This window comes from Ambystoma mexicanum, chromosome 1q, assembly GCF_040938575.1.
Source record: "Ambystoma mexicanum isolate Mex_15411 chromosome 1q, UKY_AmexF1_1, whole genome shotgun sequence".
Lineage (NCBI taxonomy): Eukaryota > Metazoa > Chordata > Amphibia > Caudata > Ambystomatidae > Ambystoma > Ambystoma mexicanum.
Window position 1 is genome coordinate 345495702 of NC_090922.1, and position 21623 is coordinate 345517324.

Below are 21623 nucleotides of genomic sequence, written 5' to 3' on the forward strand. Positions count from 1 at the left end.
AGTGTATCTGACCGGGGACAGAATGACAGATCTGTTGACCGCGTGTCAGATGTTTGCGCAGCTGGAGAGCATGTCGGCCTGGTGGTTCCAGAGGTTTCTGGGTCTCATGGCCTTGTGTGTACTGGCTCTTCCTCTTGCTCGTCTCAAAATGAGACGGACCCAGATGGCTCTTCGGAATTCATGGCATCAGGCAGTGGATCCGAATTCCATGACTGGACCTGGACTGGTGGTCATCTCTCAGCAACCTGTTGGTGGGGTTTCAGGACCCAGCCCCCATGGTGACGATCACGACGGACTCCTCCCTTCTGGGGTGGGGTGCGACGTTAGATCTTCAGGTCTCTGACCTCTGGTCGCCTCAGGACAAGCTCCTGCACATACATTTGGAGCTTCTGGCGATCTTTCTGGCGCCCAGGGCGTTCAAACCGCTCATTGTCAACAAGGTGGTCCGCATAAGAACGGACAAAGTGGTTTCAATGTATTACATAAACAAGCAAGGGGGAACAAAGTCCCCCCCCGCACCCCCCCCTCGTTGACCTGTCCATCCAGATTTGGGAGTGGGCCGTGCTTCATGGTGTCTGGCTGCTGGCAGTGCACATCCCGGGCCAGCTGAATGTCACAGCGGATGCCCTCAGCCGGCGGACAGTGGTCAGCTATGAGTGGGAGTTGAAGGCGGAGGTCCTATCATGGATTTTCTCACGTTGGGGCACACCGGAGGTGGCCCTCTTCGCCATGGCGGTCAACAAACTTCCTCAGTATGCCTCCAGAGGGGGGCTGGGAGCCTCCTCTCTGGGGGATGCTCTCGAGATTCCATGGCACAACATGAGAGCTTACGCCTTCCCGCCTCTGCCTCTAGTTCACCGTGCAATTTGGAAGTTGAAGAACTCTGTGAACTGTTCCCTTCTACTGATAGCCCCGTGGTGGTCGGCCAGGTTTTGGTACTCAGAACTTCAACACCTGTCGGTGTCTCCGCCGATCAGGTTACCAGTAACTCCTGATCTTCTTCACCAGGGGGAACAGATGTGGCACCCCTCCCCACAATCACTCAGCTTGGAAGCATGGTGCCTGAGTTCAAGTCTTTAGAGCATCTGAGTTTGTCTGCGGATAACATGCGCATTATCCAGGCAGCCAGGCAACCCTCGACCAGATCTCAATACAGGAGTAAATGCTCAGGTTCTGTCATGGGTGTTTGGAGAAGAAGTTGGATCCGAGGGTGGCCACGATTGACAGTGCTGTCCTCGTTCGTGTCCTCCCTAGCAGAGTCAGGGGTTCATGTTCTGTCATGCAGGACTTATCAGCGGTTTCCGCTTACCTTTCTACAGACCTTTGTTCTTATTCTCTAACCCAGTGATGAAGAGGCATTTTGCTGGCTTGACAAACCTCTACCCTCTGGTTCGTAATCCGCACCCGCCATGGGATCTAAATGTATCCTGACGGTTCTGTGCCATAAATCCTTTGAACCAATGGCTACGGTAGACCTCAAGTACTTGTCCTGGAAAATGTCCTTTCGGGTCGCCATTACGTCAGCGAGGAGAGTGAGTGCCAGGCATTGTCGGTGGAACATCCTTTCTTGGTCTTTCACAAGGACAAAGTCCTTCGGACAAACCCGGCTTTTTTACCGAAGGCAGTGACTGAATTCCATCTGAATCAGTCGATCTCCCTTCCGGTCTTTTTTCCGAACCCTGCCTCAGAGGCTGAAAGGGTTCTACACTGTCTTGATGTCTGAAGAGCTCTTAAGTTCTACCTGGACAGGACTTCTGAGCTTAGGAGTTCTTTTCAACTTTTTGTGACCTTCGGTAACCCTCAGGGCAAGCCAGCGTCTAAGGCAACTATTTCTAGGTGGATCACCGCCTGCATCAGTCTTTCACCGTCCAAGGGCTGAAACCTCCCAAGGGTATCATGCACACCTGGTGCGGGGCAAGGCAGACGCGGTTGCTTTTCAGAAGTATGTCCCCTGGGAGTCCATTGCTAGGGCAGCTACTTGGGCCTCCCCATCTGCTTTCTGTAAGCATTACTGTCTCGACATGAGCTCGAGCTGACACTCAGTTTGGTCAGGCTGTGCTGAAGAACCTGTTTCAGTAAGGAGTATTTCATCCACCTGTAGTTCCTGTTAGGAGTGCTTGTGAATCTCCCACAAGTATGGAGGAAAGAGGACCGGACGTAGGAGTATTACCAGGTTACTCACCGTAGTGACCACCTTACTCCTAGTCCATAGTCCCCTTTCCTCCATACGCCCGCCAGCCATCCCCTCTAATAAGGTTCATCTGTTATTGCTAATGGGTCTTTGACTCGGCAATAGAAAAGGACTGATGGACGATGCGCGGGGCTGGGTTCGGGCCATGTGCCGGGCCCTGTGCAGGAAAGAGGAGGGACACATTTTTGAAAAATGTGGATGCTTTTTTACTAAGTGCTCCAGTCCCGTCCCACAGGACGGAGAGATGTCCCACAAGTATGGAGGAAAGGGGACTATGGACTAGGATTATGGTGGTCACTACGGTGAGTAACCTGGTAAATTTAGCGGCCGTGTAGTTATGGTTAAGTTGCTAAACTCCTAGGAAGAGCACTTTTTCGGTGGCTTTTAACTTCGCTCCCCCTGGAGGAAGCCTCACCAAACCTTGCAAAAAAGGTATATGGCCGGCTCTGAAATTTTTTCGGCAAATTGGGTGAGGTTTTGTGCAGGGGGTGGTGAGTGGAGTTTTTACCATAGACTGAATGGGTAAAAACTTTGCGCATGGCTACAGCCCGAACAGCTGGATGGATTTTTCACCAAATTTCACTGCGTCTCATTGGCCTGTGGAATGCCGTGCTGTTGGCCAACAGTGGACGCGGCTGGTGGTTGGCTGGAGGGAATCGTGCTGTGCGTCAAAGGTTTTGGGAAGCACCACCTTGGTGTATCGGAGGAGAGTGCCGCGGCGGAAGGGGTTGTAAAACAATGTTTGCCGGCTCGGGTGGGTGAAAGAGGGCAAAGCAAAAAATTGCCCATGTGTTGTGCTGGCTGCCGTTGGTTATATTGACTTTGTGCGTTTGCATTGTTTAATGGCCGTGGGTTTGTGGCGCAATGTTCCCATGCTTGGCTGCCTTGCTGTGGTTGTGGGGAAGGCTAAGGCTTTTCAGTGCATGGGCAGAGGTGGCAGGCCTTCCTTTGCGCCGAAGAGCCTAGGGCCTGGGCACCACCCCAGCAATTGAGTGCATCCATGCATGCAGCGACTCGCATATGCTTAATTGGCGGGTAGCTGCACAGGCGATTATCATATTTTGGTCAGTGCAGGCAGGCTGCAGTGGAGATGGGAAGTTATGAGGATATTTGCAGTCGGTATACTATGTTGTGCCTACAAAGTCTCTACTGGCTGAGTGCATGGTTAGGGGCCTTGCACCTAACAGTGCAGGCAGTGGTTGGAAGTAGGTGTGAGGAAGTTGTCATGTGTGGGTCAGTTAGTGTACGCACTATTGCCTTCTAGCTTATGTGGAAGGACTAGGCTTTTGGGTACATAGGCGGAGGCCGCAGGCCTCCATGTACCCCCTAGGGGGTCTGCAACCTGTGGCTCTCCAGATGTTTCGGACTACAACTCCCATGATCTCCTGACATTGACTATGCTGTACAGGCCGGATGGGAATGGTAGTCCAAACACATCTGGGAGCCAAAGGTTGCAGACCCTAGGCTTGCTCACACCCTTGCTTCAAGGAAGGCCATTACGACATTAAGACATGGAAGGATTTATTACCAGCACACTCCTGCCATGTGGGCCACTCACGCAGCTATTGAAATATACTGCATTGGTGGTCAGGGGTCAGTGCAGGGAGACTGCATTGGGGATTAGGAGTGCATTGCTGACAATATGAGGATATTTATAGTTGGTTTGCTATGTTGTGTTGTGCCTGGAAAAAAGGCCTACTGGCTTGTGTGCAGTGGGTGTGTTAAGGAGTAGGCTCTTGGGTGCATATACACGGGAACCTAGGGCTTGGCCACAGCCTTGCTTCAGGGAGGGTAGGCAGACATTGGCCCATTATACCAGTTTTGTGATATGGACTTTTTACGCAGGTACTTGCATGTACTGCATTGGCAGGCAGCTGTAGAGGCGACTATCCTTTTTTGGTGAGTGCAGGTAGACTTCATTGGGGATGGGGAGTGCATTGCAGACTATAGGAGGATAACTTGTTCTTCTCCAGCATGGGGTCTGGCATGGGTTCACATGCTCATGAATATTCGCCGTCGTCAGGCTGGGAATCGTCGGTAAAGAAAAAATCGGTTTCACTTTTGAACTGTCTTTCCTAACAACCAATCACTGGTCTCTGGGTCATACTACCCCCAGCCAATGACTGCCCTCTACCTAAGCCCCTCCTCTGGCAGCCATCTTCAGATTTTTTTCCGCATGTTCAAGTGTTGGGAGTCCTCGTACTTAGCTCTTGAGCTTTTACTGCGTTTTGCGTTTTTTTTTTGTTAGTTCTACTCTATTTTTCCAGTCAATCGAGCCTCAAGCTCCATCGATCAATAGTCCGATTAACGGGACCTGTTTTTGGATTCTTCAGCACCCCTCAACGGCAATTTTCGATTGATTTCTTCTTGGAAGTTTCCAGAAGGTTCTTCAATGCCTACCGCGTGTGGAGATGGCAGAGAAGGACTCCTCGACACCTGTTCAGGATTTGTCCAGGATGCAGCCTACAGAACATCTACTTGGACGATGGCCACTCCGTGTGCCTCTACTGCCTGCATTCAGACCAAGCACACGTGGACAACTGAGTTTTGCTAGGATATGGTCCCCTGCACCATGAAGGACCAGCGCAGGCGCTAACCGTGTGGCTCCAGGCCAAGGCCCCTGCTGCGGGTGGGTTTCGGCAGCATGCCTCCCCCAGCCACAAGAAGTCTGAGCAGTCTAAGACTTGAGGGCACCTCTGTGACAGGGCCCACCATAAGACCAAGCACTGCAAGTCTGCGGGCATCAGGAGCACTGTTGCGACGGGGTCCCCAGCAGCCAGGGCGGGCACAGGGTCTCTGGCACCTTGGACCACGAGCCAACGCTCTGTTTCAGCAAGAGGAAGTCTGATTACCCGGTTAAGCTTCTGGAGAAGCCCCGGACGAAGGACAAGGGAGAGCGGTGCACTGAACCCTTCCCGCCCCCGCCCCAACCCCCCGAAGGTGAAGGACCCTAGCTCGACCAAAGTCGTGCAGGCCCATATTCACCTGGCGAAACCTTCCATCAAATGCATAGTGGCGTCCCTAGCGTAGCCCGCTGACGTGGGTTCGCAGGGTCGGTCCCCAAGACGAGTTTCCCTGCCTGCCAGAAGGGAATCGTCGTTTCAGCCCATAAAAATGCCGGAGAAGGTGATGCCCTTTTCGCATGCAGTATGGAGCTTAAATCTATCAATGCCACTTGCACGCTAGCACGATTCAGCCACACCCTTTGTGAGTGTGCTTCATCTGCGGCTGACTGTCTTCCAGAAGGGGAAGAACGAGAAGCATTCTTGATCAAGGATGGGAAGGATGCAATGTGAGAGTCCCTCCAAACAGGCATTGATTCTGCTGACCGCATCAGCAGAGCCATGGCGGTGAGACCACAATCAGCAGATTTGCGTGGTTGTGGAAGTCTGGTTTTGCTCCTGATGTACAAGCCAGACTTCTAAATATGCCCTTTGACGGCACTTCTCTATTTGGGAAAAAAGGCTGATGACTGCCTGGAGAAATGGAATATGGCGCGGCGCTGCTGCTGCTGGTGATGTGACGTGTTTAAAATAGTCTTTTTCTGATTCAAAGGTGCGATGAATCGGGTAAGAAACCAAATAATGTTCTTGTTCTAACCTTTCTCCGTCTTCCTAGGTGCTCTGGACTCGGCGGGCGTGGCAAGAGGCTGGATGCTGACTGCAGGCACTGTGAGTGTTATGCTGCAGGATCCACAACCACACCCGAGTAACATAGTCCCTAGGTAAAGTAGTCCCTTCCAAGCCTCACATGGCCTTGGATCTCTTGCAGCATGGTCTGCATCAGGTAAGTTTTAACATATGAGCCTGGAGCCATAGATGCCAGGACTGTACCCATATAGCCCCTAATAGGGGTTGCTGGGCTTTCTCTGGGTAACATGCCTGCTTCCGGGGTTGATGGACTTGGTCTGGATGCCCAGAGGTAGGCATGACAATTAACTGTCTACCCTCCAAGACCGTTCCAGGTTCCTTTATGGGACTTAAATTTAGTCTTACATTTCCTGATGGGTACTCCTTTCGAACCACTCCACTCTTGTTCGCTAAGATTTCTCACCCTTAAAACTTTCTTGTTAGTGGCATTAACATCTGCTAGAAGGGCGAGCGAATTACAAGCTCTGTCTTGTAAACCCCCTCATACAATTTTTCATAAAGACAAAGTTGTTCTACAGGTGAAGCCTAATTTCCTCCCAAAGGCGGTTTCTGAATTCCACATCATTCAGAAAATGACCTTACCTTCATTCTATCCTCCTCCCCATCCGGAGAAAGAGGAAGAAAGGCTACATAGGCTGGACCCAAGGCGAGCTTTAAGCTTTTACATCAGCAGACTTGCTAGGATTAGGCAAGCAGACCAACTGTTGGGACTACCGATAACAGACCATTTCCAGATGGATTATTTTGGCCATTCTGGAATGTTACAAACTAGCAGGGAAAGAGCCTCCTCAAAATCTTAGGGCTCATTCAACCAGGGGTATCGCTGCCTCTTCGGCCCTCCAAATGGGGGGGTTCCGGTTCGAGACATGTGCGGCTGCCACATGGTCGTCCGCACATACATTCATAAGATTTTACAACCTGGATTCCTCCTCTAGTCAAGAGACTAGGTTTGGCAAAGCCGTATTACATTCTGTTCATTCCTAAAGGGAAACATGGCGTTTTTACTCCCATCTCCAATTACACACCACTGCTATGGGAGTCTATCAAAGATAAGGAATACGTCGTAGGACACAATCCCTTCGAAGAACAAGTTACTTCTTACCTGGTAACTTTCTTTCGATGGGATGTTCCTCTGACATATTCCTTATCGCCCCTCCCATCCATCCCCGCAGTAATACTTCCCTTGTGATTGCAGCTTACGCTCCTTCAAGGTCAATAACCAATTAATGTAAAACAACTGTTAACGTCAAAACGGAACTGAGCAACGGATGCTGCGCGAGTCTATTTATACGCGTGATGATGTCGCTGATACGGAGGCTGTCGAGGGACATTGGCTCGAGGGACGTCGACGCGCAGCGCCCTCTACTGAAAAAATTTCCGAGGCCAGCAAGCTGGAGATGATCTATCAAAGATAAGGAATACGTCGGAGGAACATCCCATCGAAAGAACGTTACCAGGTAAGAAGTAACTTGTTCTTCTAGTGGCTTTAACTTCTGCCAGAAAAGTGAGCGAATTACAAGCCTTAACTTGCAAACCTCCACATAAATCTTTCACCAAGATAAGGTTGTTCTACAAGGGAAGCCGAATTTTCTCCCAAAGGTGGTCTCAGAATTCCACTTCAGACAAAAGATAACCTTACCCTCATTCTATCCTCTTCCCCATCCAGGGAAAGAGGGAGAGATTACACAGGCTGGATCCAAGGCGTGCCTTATGCTTTTCATTAGCAGACTTGCAAGGATCAGGCAAGTGGACCAATTGTTTGTGGGGGCATGCAGGGCACAAATTAGGTTTGCCCATTACAAAACAAACCATTTCAAGATGGATCATTTTAACCATTCTAGAATGCAAAAAATTTGGCAGGAAAAGAACCCCCTCAACATCTTAGGGCTCATTTAACCTGGGGTATCTCAGCCTCTTCGGCTCTCCAAAGAGGGGTCCCAATTAAAGATATATGTGCGGCTGCCACATGGTCGTCCGCACATATCTTTACCAAATTTTACAGCCTGGATTCTTCCTCTAGCCAGGAGACAAGGTTTGGGAAAGCTGTGTTGCATTCTGTACATCTTTAAAAGGTAATATGCAATCTATACTCCCACCTCCTCTTTAGACTACTGCTATGGGAGTCTATCAAAGATGAGGAATAAGTCGGAGGACACAATCCCATCGAAGAACAAGTTACTTACCAAACTGGTAACGTTATTTCGATGGGATGTTCCTCTGACGTATTCCTTCTCGCCCCTCCCATCCATCCCCGCATTAAAACTTCCCTTGTAGTTGCAGCTTACGCTCCTTCAAGGTTACTGACCAATTAATGCAAAGCACATCTGAACTTCAAAACGGAATTGAGCAATGGACGATGCGCGAGTCTATTTATACGCATGATGACGTCCGCACTGATCCGGAGGCTGTCGAGGGACACCGACTCGAGGGACGTCGACGCGCAGCAAATAAAATCCGAGGCCAGCAAGCTGGAATGGATAACATCAAGATGAGGAATACGTCGGAGGAACATCCCATCAAAAGAACGTTACCAGTTTGGTAAGTAACTTGTTCTTCTTCAGCATGGGTCTGGCATGGATTCACATGCGAACCCCCCCAACCCCCCCCCCCCCCCCCTTCCCCTCTGCAGCTTTTCTCTTGGTCCTACTGCCATTTTACATGCTACCAAATCTGAAGATGGCTGCCAGAGGATGAGCTTGGGTAGAGGGCTGTTCAGAAATGAAACTGATTTTTTTCTATAAGCCTGACTGGGAATATTCATGAGGATATGAATCCATGCCAGACCTATGCTAGAGAACAGTTACAGGTAAGTAACTTGTTCCTCCTTTTTACATTGCGTAGGGCTTTGAGATTGGGGGTGAAGCAAGAGTTTAGGTGTGCTCAAGGCTTTGCGTTTCTTTAGAGGCACATTTTCATCAATAGCTTGCTGTATAGTATTGTTGTATAGTTCTACTAATGCTGAAGGATCTGTGCTGGTGAGGGTAATATTGGTTATAGGTTGGAGTAATGGTGATAGATTCTCCACCATTATATTGCGATTGTTTCAGGCGAGTGTCGGTGGAGTCTGTGAGTTCATCGGATTTGGTTGTGTACTGTCTGTACGGTGAAGGAAATTATGTGATGGTCAGTCCAAGCCCAAGGTTAATTAGATAGGAACTTGGTATCGCAATTAAGGTCGGCTAACCAGTCTAGGGTGCTTCATTTGTTAGGTCTAAGCATGTTAATGCGGTGGGTGAAGCCTTTCCTCCGTTCTGCAAGGGTGTCCCTTCCAAGGGACAGGAGACAGACCCTTTTTCACCAGAAAAATATTCTTCCCGTTTAAATTTAGAGGCGTACGGGGCACAGCCCTGGGAGTATGCGCTGCCCTGACTCCGCCCTCCGGCGCCACACCTCGGTCCCCTTTTCCACGTCGACGGGAGCAGGCCGAATTCACCAGCGCTCCCAGGTTTGGCTTCGGCCATGCGATTCCACGCGCGGATACTTTGTCTTTTTTGTCTTATCATTCAGGTACTCGGTCCACAGGAGTCACGCTCCTCCCCGGCGTATGTCGACTTCTACAGGGTTCAGCAGGTGTCCATCGAGCAACAGGCTCTTCCCAACTTCAGACCCCAAAGCCCTCTGCTTACATTGCCTTGGCCCAGACCACAGTTGGCAATCATGTTCGGCGTGTGACTCGCTGTCCTCGAAGGCGCTGAAGAACAGACTAGCCAGGTGATATGATATGGCATTTATAACGCACCTATACACAGGTGTTTCAAGTGGCAGGAGCTCTTCCTGAAATCGCCTCCAGAGGATCTCAAGAACTTTGTGAAGCATGGTCCCAGGTCCAAGGTAGGGCCGATAAGTTCCAGGGACTCCACCTGCGCGGGAGGGACCGGCCAGGGTACTTCCACCAGCATATGCACCGAGGCTGCTACAGCTACTGCACTCTGTTAGGGCTCAGGCTCGGTCAGTCCTGCTTCCTGGGAGTCCGGAGGTTCTTCCTGGAGCTGTAGGCCAGCTTAAAAGCAACACACACAATCTGGTTATAAGGTTTCCAGCAGTAACTCTGGAAATTCAACCAGCTCCGAGAAGGATGTCCAAGTGGCTTTCTTTGGAGTTGATTGGTCCCACCAATTCAAGGGGAGAAGTCGTCCTTGCAGGGGCTTCTGTCAATACGAATTTGGAGTTTCAGCACAGCAGCAAGGCTTCACCGGGCAAACCAACAGTCCAGGAGTTGCAGCAGTCCTCTTCAAGCTGTATATAATTGCCCTGTTCACTTCATATATAACCAATTAACATGTCAGACCTATGGGGAAGGGAATGTGGGTGGGTGTTCTTCTTTGGACATTCCTCATCCCCAGAGGGTTTTGTTAAAGATTTATCTTTACAGCACCTTTCTTTCCATTTCTATGGCCCCCAAAGTTTTTGCTTTTATTTTTGCATCTGACCTGCTTTTTGCAGTGCATCTGTAAGCGTCGCCTGCCCTGTGGAAGATCTCGGCATTCTTGCGAGGGAGCTGGGACCCTTGGAGTGGAGGAAACATCCATTCTCGACGTTGGCTCAGTCCTGCAAAGAGCCGCCTTCAGAAAGACCTGGCACTTGGGGGATCTTCGGCTTGTGCAACAAGACTTACCCCTTTGAAATGTCCTGGCCCTAGCATCAAGGGGACCAGAGATGGGAGGCAAAATCTGACCATGGCAAGTGAATCCCTTTGCATTGCTGTGCATTGGTGGCTGTTGTCTGAAACTGCTTACTTGCATCCAGTTCTGTCCTGAGAGTGGCCCTACGTAGTTATTTTCATTTTTCAACTGGAAGACCTTTGCACCAGCATTAGTCGCCAAACTGAGAAATAATTTAACCTACAACTTCTGGGGATCAAGTACTTGGGCTGTTGGCGCGAAAAGCAACCTTGGACCCTCTTCAACAGACCTGCCAATTCCTAGTCCTACAAAGAATCGGAGTACGGGGTGAGTTGTAGTGATATTCACCAAAACCCCTAACTCCCATTTTTAAAAAGTTCTGCTGACTTTGATTAACATTTGTAATAGTTTGGCTTTGCCACTGCTTGTTTGCATGAGCACTCCGAAAGTTAGGATCATGTTTGTTAGTTTAACTTGTCCCCTAACACTTAATTGGACCCCAGAGACCCTACCTTCATTTTTTTCTAGCTTCACAAAACTATGGATCGTTGCTGAACTTTTGGGCACAAAGTCCCATAAATTTTAGGGATGGACTACTGAAGTTGGGAGTTTCTCTGTAGACCTGTAGTGCTTATACTAATCTGTACCTTCCTTTTCAGGGGTTTATGTATTTTGCCCTACTCCAGTGATTGTGTATATATCTATTATTTGGGTTTTGTGGTAGTATTACCTGTTCGTAGTCTTTTTTTCGTTATTTGCCCATAAGTAAAGCAGTCTTTTTATACCCGTTTGTCTAAGTGTGTTCCTTGACTGCGTTGCTGTGTGCTCATTGTGGACCCCTTACAAGATCAACGCCTCTTGAGACTTAGCCTAGACCACTCCCCTTGCTATCTTGTACTGGTTGGACTACAGATCCCAGAGTTGCATTGTAAATATTTAGAGTATAGCAGAGCCCTCAGCTTTAGAAAGGTGTGACCTAGGGGTTGATGGATTATTTATAATATCAATTTTCCCTCTTGCACTGCAACCTGTAAAATACAGCAGAATACCACAAAAAATGTCTTCAAGCTGTCACATAGACACCTGTTAGTTAAGGATTGATGTAGTAACAGTGTGTGAGACTAAACACTTGTCCTCTTGGTATTAGGTAACCCACCTTTTCTTATAAGCCTTTACTACACAATTGGTAGTGTGTGAGAGCAGCCAGGCTTGGCTCACGAGGGGGTAAATGTGAGCTGTAGAGATGACATTCGCAAATACAAGTAGCCAAGTAATACTAACACTCGAAGTTTGTTATAAATCTTCAGTTTTTAAATAAGTGTACTTTAAAAAGGGCAACATATGTAACAATCAAATATACTTTAAAATACTTTTTTAGAATCAGCACAAGTTTGGTAGATACTCTTTAGGGATGCTTTTCACACACTTCGTACACCCGGAGGTGACTTAATTTACAGTAATTGCATTTACATATCACTAATTTTGCAGATTTTGAGGTTGCAGAAAGAAAAGGTTAAAGAAAGGAACAAGTCTAAAACAAGTTCAGTATAGGTGAGGACAATTAATCTTCCAATGAGATCTTGACGAGCCTTTCCCAGCGAACAGTCAAACAAGTTACCACCTCTAGTCCAAGGACTGATTTCTGTCCCTCAGAAGAGCCTGCAGGTAGCCAGGACAGCTAAAGTCAATTGGAGCACAATCACTTATTAGATGATATGTCTTGAGCAAAGTTTGAGAGTTTTGTAGAAATAACGTGTAGTGTTGCAAGCTGTTACATTTGTGAAATCCACTCCAACAAAAGTAGCCCAATGTAAGTCTCAACTGAGAAAAGCACAGCTAAAGACACTGAGGCAAGTACCCAAGTCAGTACCTCTGGTTTGAAGAAGAGTGGTCCTGCTGGAGTCTGTCCTGTTGCAGCGATGCAGATCCCGGGTTCCTGAGCCTCAGTTGTGGAGACAAGAGGACTTCTGGAGGACTCCTGCGGCACCAATTTGGAGGTTGTCTGCAGTTACGGGCTCTTTACGGATGAGCGGCACTTCACGGTTACAGCGTGCAGTAAACTGCACCACCGCGGATCTCAGATACCGGTTGAGCTTCCTTCACTCCTTGTCCTTCACTCCTTGTCCTTCACTCCTTGTCCTTCACTCCTTGTCCTTCACTCCTTGTCCTTCACTCCTTGTCCTTCACTCCTTGTCCTTCACTCCTTGTCCTTCACTCCTTGTCCTTCACTCCTTGTCCTTCACTCCTTGTCCTTCACTCCTTGTCCTTCACTCCTTGTCCTGCACTCTGGTTGTCCTGCTTCTGTAGGGCACTTGGGAGACTCCTGGAGCTTCTGGCATGATTGCAGACATTGCACTCCACTACAGATTTCTTAACCCCTGGCACTTGGTTCTTACTGCAGCGAAGAAGTACATCCAATCAGGGATGGTCGTCGAGTGGAGTTTGTCTCTGGGTTAGTTGGTCCCACAAACCCAAGCGAAAACGTCCCTCCCGGAGCTTTTCTTGTCAATCAGAAAAGGAGTTTCAGCACAGCAGCATGGCTTCATCAGGCAATTCTCTGCCTCTAGTCCCAAAAACCTTGCCTTTTAAGCAGGTTTCTCCCATTCATGCATAGTCTAGGCTGTCACTCAAACAGCAGGTTGGAAAATTAAACCACTGCCACCAGCCATTTAAAGTAGTGAGGGTAACTTGCACAATGTTACATGCAAATGTAGGATAAGGGGCTACTAGGTAAACCCCAAACGCCCCCACCCTTGAACGCCACCCAGCCCCACGCTCCCTCAGCACTCTACATAAAATGGTTTGTGCTGGACTTACAAAGAAAAAGTAAAGCCAATTTCACTTTACTATTCTTGGGAACAGTAGTTCACACAAGAAAAGGTATTTAAACTTTATGGGAAATCTAAAGGATTTCTCTCTGACACTGCACTAAAGGTGCTGTGAGTCACCATACAAAAAGTAGATACTATGGAGTTTGTCAGACTCCAAAAATAGTGGAAACACATAATCCAAATCAGGTCAAAACACATGGGAGAGTGAGAAAAAGGTCTCACTCGTTTCAGGGTTAAAATTAAAAAGTCCTAAAGTTCAGGGTATTGAAGGTTGAAGGGAATTAGCACAGAAATGAGAATTCACCCTAACACCACCGACTTAAGTCATCTCTGTGCCTGGACCAATGCTCTGCATAATTATTGGGTTTTAAAATGGGCATCCCTGTTAGTAATTGAGCAGCCACCGAATTATAATTAATATTTGCATGCAGTGTATTGCTCTTTTTAGTTTTGTGTCAAATACGGCCTTCCACCCCATATCGCTTCAAAGCCATAACAATGGCAATAGGCACTGTACAAATATTGAATAACCGAAGTGCCAGCCTCTTGGAACCATCTAGTAATGAAATAGTTTACAGCTCGGCTAGAAGTAAAGTATAGTGAAACCGTGCCAACAGGCACTCTTTATGAAGAGTTAAGTTGGCTCCTGTCACTTGGTGAGATCAACAGTTAAGTGGTTTTTACAAAATAGAGCATGGTTAGTCATAAAATCAAATGTCATGTAAGTAGCTCATGACAAATGCAGTGCAAGACTGAAAAACATTTGTGCTGCTGAGATTGCAGTAGAATACGTTTCATATTAGCTGCACGATCTTGCTGATATTTTTGATTTACTTGAACTCTTATTAAACTGCTTGTATTTTAAATGTTTTCACTTGTTTCTCGTTAGCATTTTACCTGTAATTGCTTAACGTAGGAAAACTAGTGTACTGCAACCATGCACTTCTGCAGTATTTCCCCTGTTCGTGCTTTGATGCCGAAACATGATTTTGTCAAGGAGGCTTGAGAGCAAGTTGCACACTTTTTAGTGAATTTACTAGCTTTTCCGTGTCTGCCTTGCACAGACAGTTGATATAATTGTCAATTCTGCATAAAATGGGAGACTTGTGCACAGGGCAACTAGTAAAAGTGCAAAACCTCTTCCGTTTATTGAAAATGCCAGTAAACAAAAGCTCTGAATACTATTTGTTTTTCAACAATACATTTTATTAAGCATTTCAACAAAGGCATACATGTACACTGACAACATGGCATTCAGTTAAGCGATTTGTTATTAAGCTGGGTACTCAACCCGCGTCACAGTCCACTACAGGGTAGGCGACATTAGGGGCGGTCAGGGATTGCCCCACTTCTCCGTATCTCTGTATATTGTTTTTAGTTACCTCTACCTCTCACCATCTGTGTTGTAGTACGGATCGCTTTGCAGCCAGCGTGTTAGCGGGGGTCTTCTGGTGAGAGCTGGTTATCTTTCTGAGTAGTCCATAAGAGGTGCCCAAGTGTTTAGGAATGAGGTCCAATACCCAGAGGGAATCGCTGTAATCTTTTGCGCCACTACGATTTCCCAACATTTAGACAACCAGAGCGGTGTAGAAGAACCTCTGCTTTCTTCCATAGCCGGGCCATAGCAATCTTTGCTGCCAGGAGGAAGTGTGTGCATAGGTGCACCATGTGTCATAACGGGAATTCACCTCCCCTGGTTTCCCCCAGGGGTATTATTCCAGGACTAAATACTTTTTTGAAAACATTTTGCAATCATTGAAATACATATTTTCCTTCCATCTGGCCTGAAAAGGGGGCAACTTTAAAATAAAAAAAATTGAGCAAATGGGGTTTCCAACCATTGCAAGTCATTAGACTTCTGTGGCATTTGTCAGTTTGCAGATGTTAACCTAATTTGTATTACCTGCTTGTGGTCCCTTTTCGATATTGCAAGTGGGCACTATTATTATTCAGTAACACTTAATATAATTCATTCAATCAAAAAGTATTTGGTCTGTACTAGCAATCTGGGAAGCGCCATACCAGGTATACAATGCCAACATCGAAGACACTGAGGTCACTCGCCACTTCTGGTTATGACCATTGTAGCGATAACTATTGCTTAGTTCATAAATAAAATGAATGAAAGTAAGCTTTATGTAAAGTATATGAATCTACCCCCAAAAATTTGAGTATGCCTCTTAATCTTCTTAATGGTGATCTTTAATCGCATATCCCTTTACAACTGAAGGAGCAGAGACTGAAGCAGATGCATTTTGGTCAACTAGACAGACCATGTTCATGACTCTATTGAGTTCGCCTCTATCAACATCACTCATCTGTTTTTGAACAGTAATGTTCTTCGTTTAAGAGCCTGGATGTCAGATTTCGAATGTCAAAATTCTCTAGATTTATCATACAATTCATTTCTCCAGAAATCTACTGTGAACAAATGTTTTAGATACTGTTCATGAACCAAGCAGTAGTGAGGACACTACAATGGTCATAACCGGAACTGGTGAGCGATCTCATCAGTATCTTACTCTACTCGTGGTCACTCATTTTGCATGATCAAATGAAGCTGTTTAGCCTTCAATCTGTTGGTATGTTATGCAGTTATGTGCAGGTGATTTGTATGAGCTGTGCATATATTGTGCAAATTATGCATTTACAACTCCCTCCATTTGCAATCTGAATTGGAGTACTTGGCAACGTTAAGGGTTTTGTCTTGGAGCTAAAATCAATTTGCAAACAGAAAATTGTCAATTGACTTGCCATTGTATGAAATGTCTTTATCTGTACTTCAACCTTAGTCCATTTAGTGTCCAAATAGTTTTCTTTTGGATTTATGCTTGCTTCGCATGTAAACCTTTCTGCTAATGAAATGTTTTTCGTTTTTATCAGGGAGCTCTTTAACGTCTTTTGGAACAGAAACTACAACCACTGGAAGTATATCCCAAAGTAGTGCTGTGGGTTCTGCATTTACATCTGATGCCAGATCAGTAAAAACACAGTTGGTGCAAGGTACGTTGAAATGTTTTGCTGGTGCGAGTTGGTTTTGTAGTACTTAGAGTTTGCACGGAACACAACTCCCTAGTGCAGTATGAGATACCGATTTCTAAAGAGAACCTGTTCAGTGTTGGATACAAGTTAGACTGCCTTACTTAAGGTATCTCGAAGTCCCAAGGACTAAAATCTCATTGATTTTCCTTTCTCAACACTATAGAAACTAAAAAAAAAGACCATGAAGGCAAGCATAGTTCTTTCTTTCTGCTGAAGCCACAACCTTGCAAAGCTTACAAATGTTTAGCCCTGTAAATGAGCTAGGAGCATGTTAGGTAGAATTCTCAGAATTGTGACAATTCTCCTCCTCCTTAGAGGCCCCCAGCAACTTTGCTGGGTTTTGAGAACTTTATTTCTTTATCTGGAGAGAGAGACCCTTTTTTCCCACTCTCGTATTTTTATGTGATTTTGAACACTTGTTTTCTTTGGTTATGGAGCCTGACAAACTCCATAGGCATCATCTTTCACATTGTGTCGCACCGTACCTTCAGTGCAGTGTCACAGGGAAGTCTTCCAGATTTCCCAGAGGTTTAAATACCTTCGCTGGGATGAACTACTGTTTCCCAGAGCAGTAAAGTGAAATTGGCTCTACTTTTGCAACTTTCTAGACCCAGCACACTATTTTACAATAGGGTGCTGGAGGGGTTACTTAGTATCCCCTTTGTCTAGCTTCTCATGTAACATTTTTGTTACCCTTTCCTCCATGAATAGCTGGTGGCAGTGGTTTACTTTTAACTTCTGTGGTGTGCATTTATTGTGGGCTGCGTTCGTAGCTGCAGTAAAGCACCCAAGGGTGCCATTTTTTTCAAAATGGTCTTGGTCTTCTTTTTTCGCCATTTCTTTGTGGAAAGGTCCTTCTTGAGATTATTCTGCGCGCCAAACCAGGTTTGGTCCCTTTGTTAGTTTTTCCTTTGGCAGGATTCACAAGTGAAGCCTGCCTCTGGCTCCAGGGTGTCTGGGGTGGGCAGGAAGTGTGGGAGGTGCCCGAAATTCCCTGTGCTTGGTCTCCAAGGAAACCCAAATGCACTCTGTAGTGATTGGCTGGCTGACTGTCAGGCAAGGACAGCCACCCAGCTGGTTGACTGACTGCTAGGCTGGAATGAATGGGAGAAACCTGAATAAAAGGCAAGGCTTTTGGTTTGGAAAGCAGTCGACCACTGGACAAAGGAACCGAAGAAGAACTTGAGGATGCCTGCTGCAACTCCTGGACTGTTGGTTTGCCCGGTGAAGCCCTGCTGCGATGCTGAAACTACAAATTCGTATCGACAGAGAAAGCCCCTGCAAGGACGATTTCTCCCCTTGAGTTGGTGGGACCAATAAACTCCAAAGTAAGCCACCTGGACATTCTCTCGGAGCTGCTTGAATTTCCATAGAGTTGCTGCTGGAAACAAATGCCAGGGAGAGGAACATCAGATTGTGTGTTGCTTTTTAGCTGGCCAAGAGCTCCAGGAAGATCCTCCAGACTCCCAGATAGCAGGACTGACTGAACCTGAGCCCCCTCAACAATGTGGGACCCCAGAAGCAAGGAAAGCCCATCTCGACAGCCAGGAACCGTGGTGTTGCTATTTGCGGTAGACCGACACGAGGAGCTGAAACACTGCACAGCCACTTGTTGGAAGATTGCCGGTTGCGAGTGGTGACCGTCTCATTGCAGGAGTCCCCAGAAGTCATCCCTCTTGTCCCCACGACTGAGGCCCAGGAAGAGTGAAATCTGCAGAGCTGATCAGGAACAGAAGTCATCTGCTGCACTTTTTCTTCAATACCAAGGTACTGTAAAAGTCTGAGAACTTGCCTCTGGCTGTAGAGTCGCTTGCATTTTCTAGTACTCGCATGTCTAACAGCTTGTGGCCCTACATTGATTCTTCTTTTTCTTCAGATTTCTAAAACATTGTGGAAAGACTTTTCTTACCTGTAAAGAAGTACTTCAGTTCACATAGACTTTTGACCATTGACTTTGGCGTAGCTTGTTTCACTGAATGACTTGGTGTGGAACCTGAAAGTATTGGCCTGTTTAAGAATATTTGTGGTTGCTTGTATGTTCTAATAACCTTTTTTCCTTTGACTACTCCTAAATGATTCAAAATACAACAGTGATATATTGTCCCCAGCACCCTAACTATTGTAGTCACTTGATGGTGTAGGTTGTGTCTGTGGGCCATCCCAAAAGGGCACTCCCTGATTTAGAGATATTAAGAGTGTGTATTTTGTAAAGTATATTTGAGTGTTATGACTATATTGTTCCCTTCTGAAGAAGTCTTACTCTAACTGATAAATGTATAATTGATCAAGAAACCTTGTGTAAATGTTTATTTGAATACATGTCACTTGAATCTCTGTAACTCGCCTACAGCTCACATTGACCCCTCTTGAGATGAGCCTGGCTGCTCAATCAAGCTACCAACCTGTGTAGTACAGACTTTTACCAAAGGTTGGTTTCCTATTTACTCCTATGTCCCCTCCCCTTTCCTCCATACTTATGGGACATCTCTCCGTCGGGACCGGAGCACTTTGTAAAAAGCATCCAAAAAAAACAGTTTTTCAAAAATGTGTCCTTCCTCTTTCTGCGCAGGGCCTGGCACGTGGCCGTAACCCCGCCCACCTTGGCTCAGCCCTGCCCATTGCCCATCAGTCCTTTTCTCCGCTCGTTCGGGACTGGACACACTTGCATCCTCGGAAGGTTTTCTTCCCTTTTTCCTCTCTGGCTCGCGCTAGCGATCGTGTACTAGTCTGTCGTTCAAACATGACTTTCCAGACTGCTCATCATGTCACCGTCATTGCGCGAGGGCGGATCCCCATCCTCTTTGCTTAGAGTGCTTGGGTCCGGATCACCATTGGGATTCCTGTTTTTACTGCGACTCCCTTTCGGTCCGGGCACTTCAACGTCGGTTGGGGCGTTGGGAGGAGGTGTTCCGATGAACTCCTCCTTCACATTTTCAGGCGTTCATCGGCGACAAGAGAAAACGCCTGTTAAGTTCTTTACTTTTCAGAGCACTCCGGCCGGGGGATACCTTTCCAGGTTCCTCTCGGGCCGGGAGGGGCGTTGATCGCTCTGTCACCGGGGTTCGCCCAGAGGTGCCAGTTGGGCCTAATAATTATACCAGTTTTCTCTGAGGGTCTCCGTAAGGGGCCTGTGGATACCGGAGCACGCACCGAGGCCCCTCCTTTGGGGGCTGTTTGTGGACCCAGTTGTACTGAGTCGTGGGGTACCCGAGCGCGCTCTGAGGCCTGTCGGCTTCCCTCAAAAATAAGACCGGGTTGCGCCCCGAGGCCTTGGGTGGGCTTGCTGTCACCGAACGGATGTTCGAGGCCCGCGCAGATAAGGCTGTTACTGGACCTGGGTCAGATGTCCCTCGTCCAGATGCTAAAGCTACCAACAGTTCTGAGAGGCCTGGCAAGGCCTTGTCAGTGAAAGCTGTTTCGCACCGTTCCCGCTCTTGCGGCAACACCAGACCGGTTGAGGGGGCAAAGAAGCAAAGTTCTTCTTTTACCGGCAGTGCCGAGGTCCTTCCTTCGAAGGCTAATTTGGCGGTTGGTATGTCACAAAAAGATTCCAGGTTTAGAGTACCAGCTCTGCCGAGGTCCCTTATGTTAAGGCTAAAGTTAACACCACTGATCATCGACTGGGACCCCTGCCTCACTTCCTCACGTGCCGCAGTTCCCCTCAGATGAGGATAAAATGGCGCCCGTTCCCGCCACGACAGCGGCGGCCATTTTGGGTGCTACCCCTACAACTACTCCATCGGCCTCAGGTGTAGGGCTTGGTCCCTTGGGTGAACATAGTCCCTTGTGCGCATCCTTATCGGCCAGTTTACGACGAACGCTCGGATGCCTCTTCCGCACAATGTTTCGTTGCCTACAGGGTCGGCACCGTTGATTTATGTGGATACGTCGGTGGAGGGGCCAGTATGGCACCCTTCCCCGTTGCGTGCCTAGATTTGTCCACCTCATGAGAGGCCGCCTCAGGTTCCGAAACAGTCCCCGGAGGACGCTTTTTTTGGTTAATTTCAAACGCTTATGCGTACCGACCTCATGAGGGAGGATTTCAAAGGGCTCTTTATGGAAATATGTCCTCCTGCGCCTCCGGCTCCACCTGTTCCTCCGGTGGTTCCGCCGGCGCCTCCCTTGCCTACAGTGCCTTCCCTGACTCTTCCGCCTTTGCCTCCATTGTCCCCTGTGGACAAGGCAGCGCCTGACACGGCTCAGCAGGATCTTGATCTGTCGGATGACGCGCAAGGCGATCAGGACAGCGACCACCTTCCCCGCTCTGAGCTTTTCATGACTGGGTACTGGACATGATGAACTTCTTAAATGTTCCAGTGCCTGAGGCATCCGCTCCGCAGCAGGGCGTGCTTTCTGGGGCGTTCACGCTGTCTCCCTTGCAGCATACCAGACTGTTCTTGCAGAAGGACGTTCTGGCCGAGGTCCGCAGGGTCTGGGAAAAGCCACACTCTGGACTCTTTGTCAATAAGAAAATTGATGCGAGATACAGGCTGCATTCTTCGGAAGAGGTGGCCCTGTCGTCTTGTTCCCCTCCCCCACCCCCCTCCACAGTAGTGGCTGCGGCCACTTTGGAGTCCAGTCCTGCAGCATCCTCTTCCACGAAACAGCACACACCTGCTACACGGCCCTATTGGCATACTCCATGACCCATACCACTAGGTGAACCCCTTGGTTACAACCTGCCACACCAAACCTACATTGCGACACCTTAGCCTAGCCAGATAATTTCAGCAAAGTAAGGGAAGTCACTTGACCCCTTAACCACTCTAACTACCATGTGTAGAAACCTGACCGTTGTGACCCTACTAACTACTATCATGGCCTTTGGTACCTACAACACTAGCCCCCCACAGACAGAAACTTGAGACCTAGGTCAAGACTACCTTGCATATATGAACCCAAAAGAAATCGTGTAAATAATACTGTTAGACTCCCAATTACACAGACCCACTTGGATAAGCAAACTCAAGACACAAAACCTTTCATTCCGACCCCAAGACCCACTTACTCTCAGAAAAAGAAACATCAGAGACCAAATACACACATAGACAAACCTGTAAGTAATCACACTCCTAAGAATACTTTGTCACTTATTGGATCCCTTATCAATGCCAGATCCATGGTAGCCCATGCCACTGAAATTGCTGACATACTAAACGATAATATCAACCTCCTTGCCAGAACAGAAACTTGGCTCCATGAGGCAGCAGGACCGTCCCTGATGCTAGCCGTACCTGACAACTACCAAATCCACAGAGTAGATGGACCCAATGCTAAAGGTGGTGGC

General features: G+C 47.6%; 1 protein-coding gene across 1 annotated transcript in view; it reads left to right on the plus strand.

The window, feature by feature from the left end:
* LSM14A (LSM14A mRNA processing body assembly factor) overlaps positions 1-21623 on the plus strand; it is a 777373-nt gene that overhangs the window by 335720 nt on the left and 420030 nt on the right. Inside the window, exon 4 of the mRNA XM_069639395.1 lies at positions 16178-16297. Within this exon, the coding sequence (XP_069495496.1) occupies positions 16178-16297 (120 nt within the window). The remainder of the gene's footprint in view (positions 1-16177; positions 16298-21623) is intronic.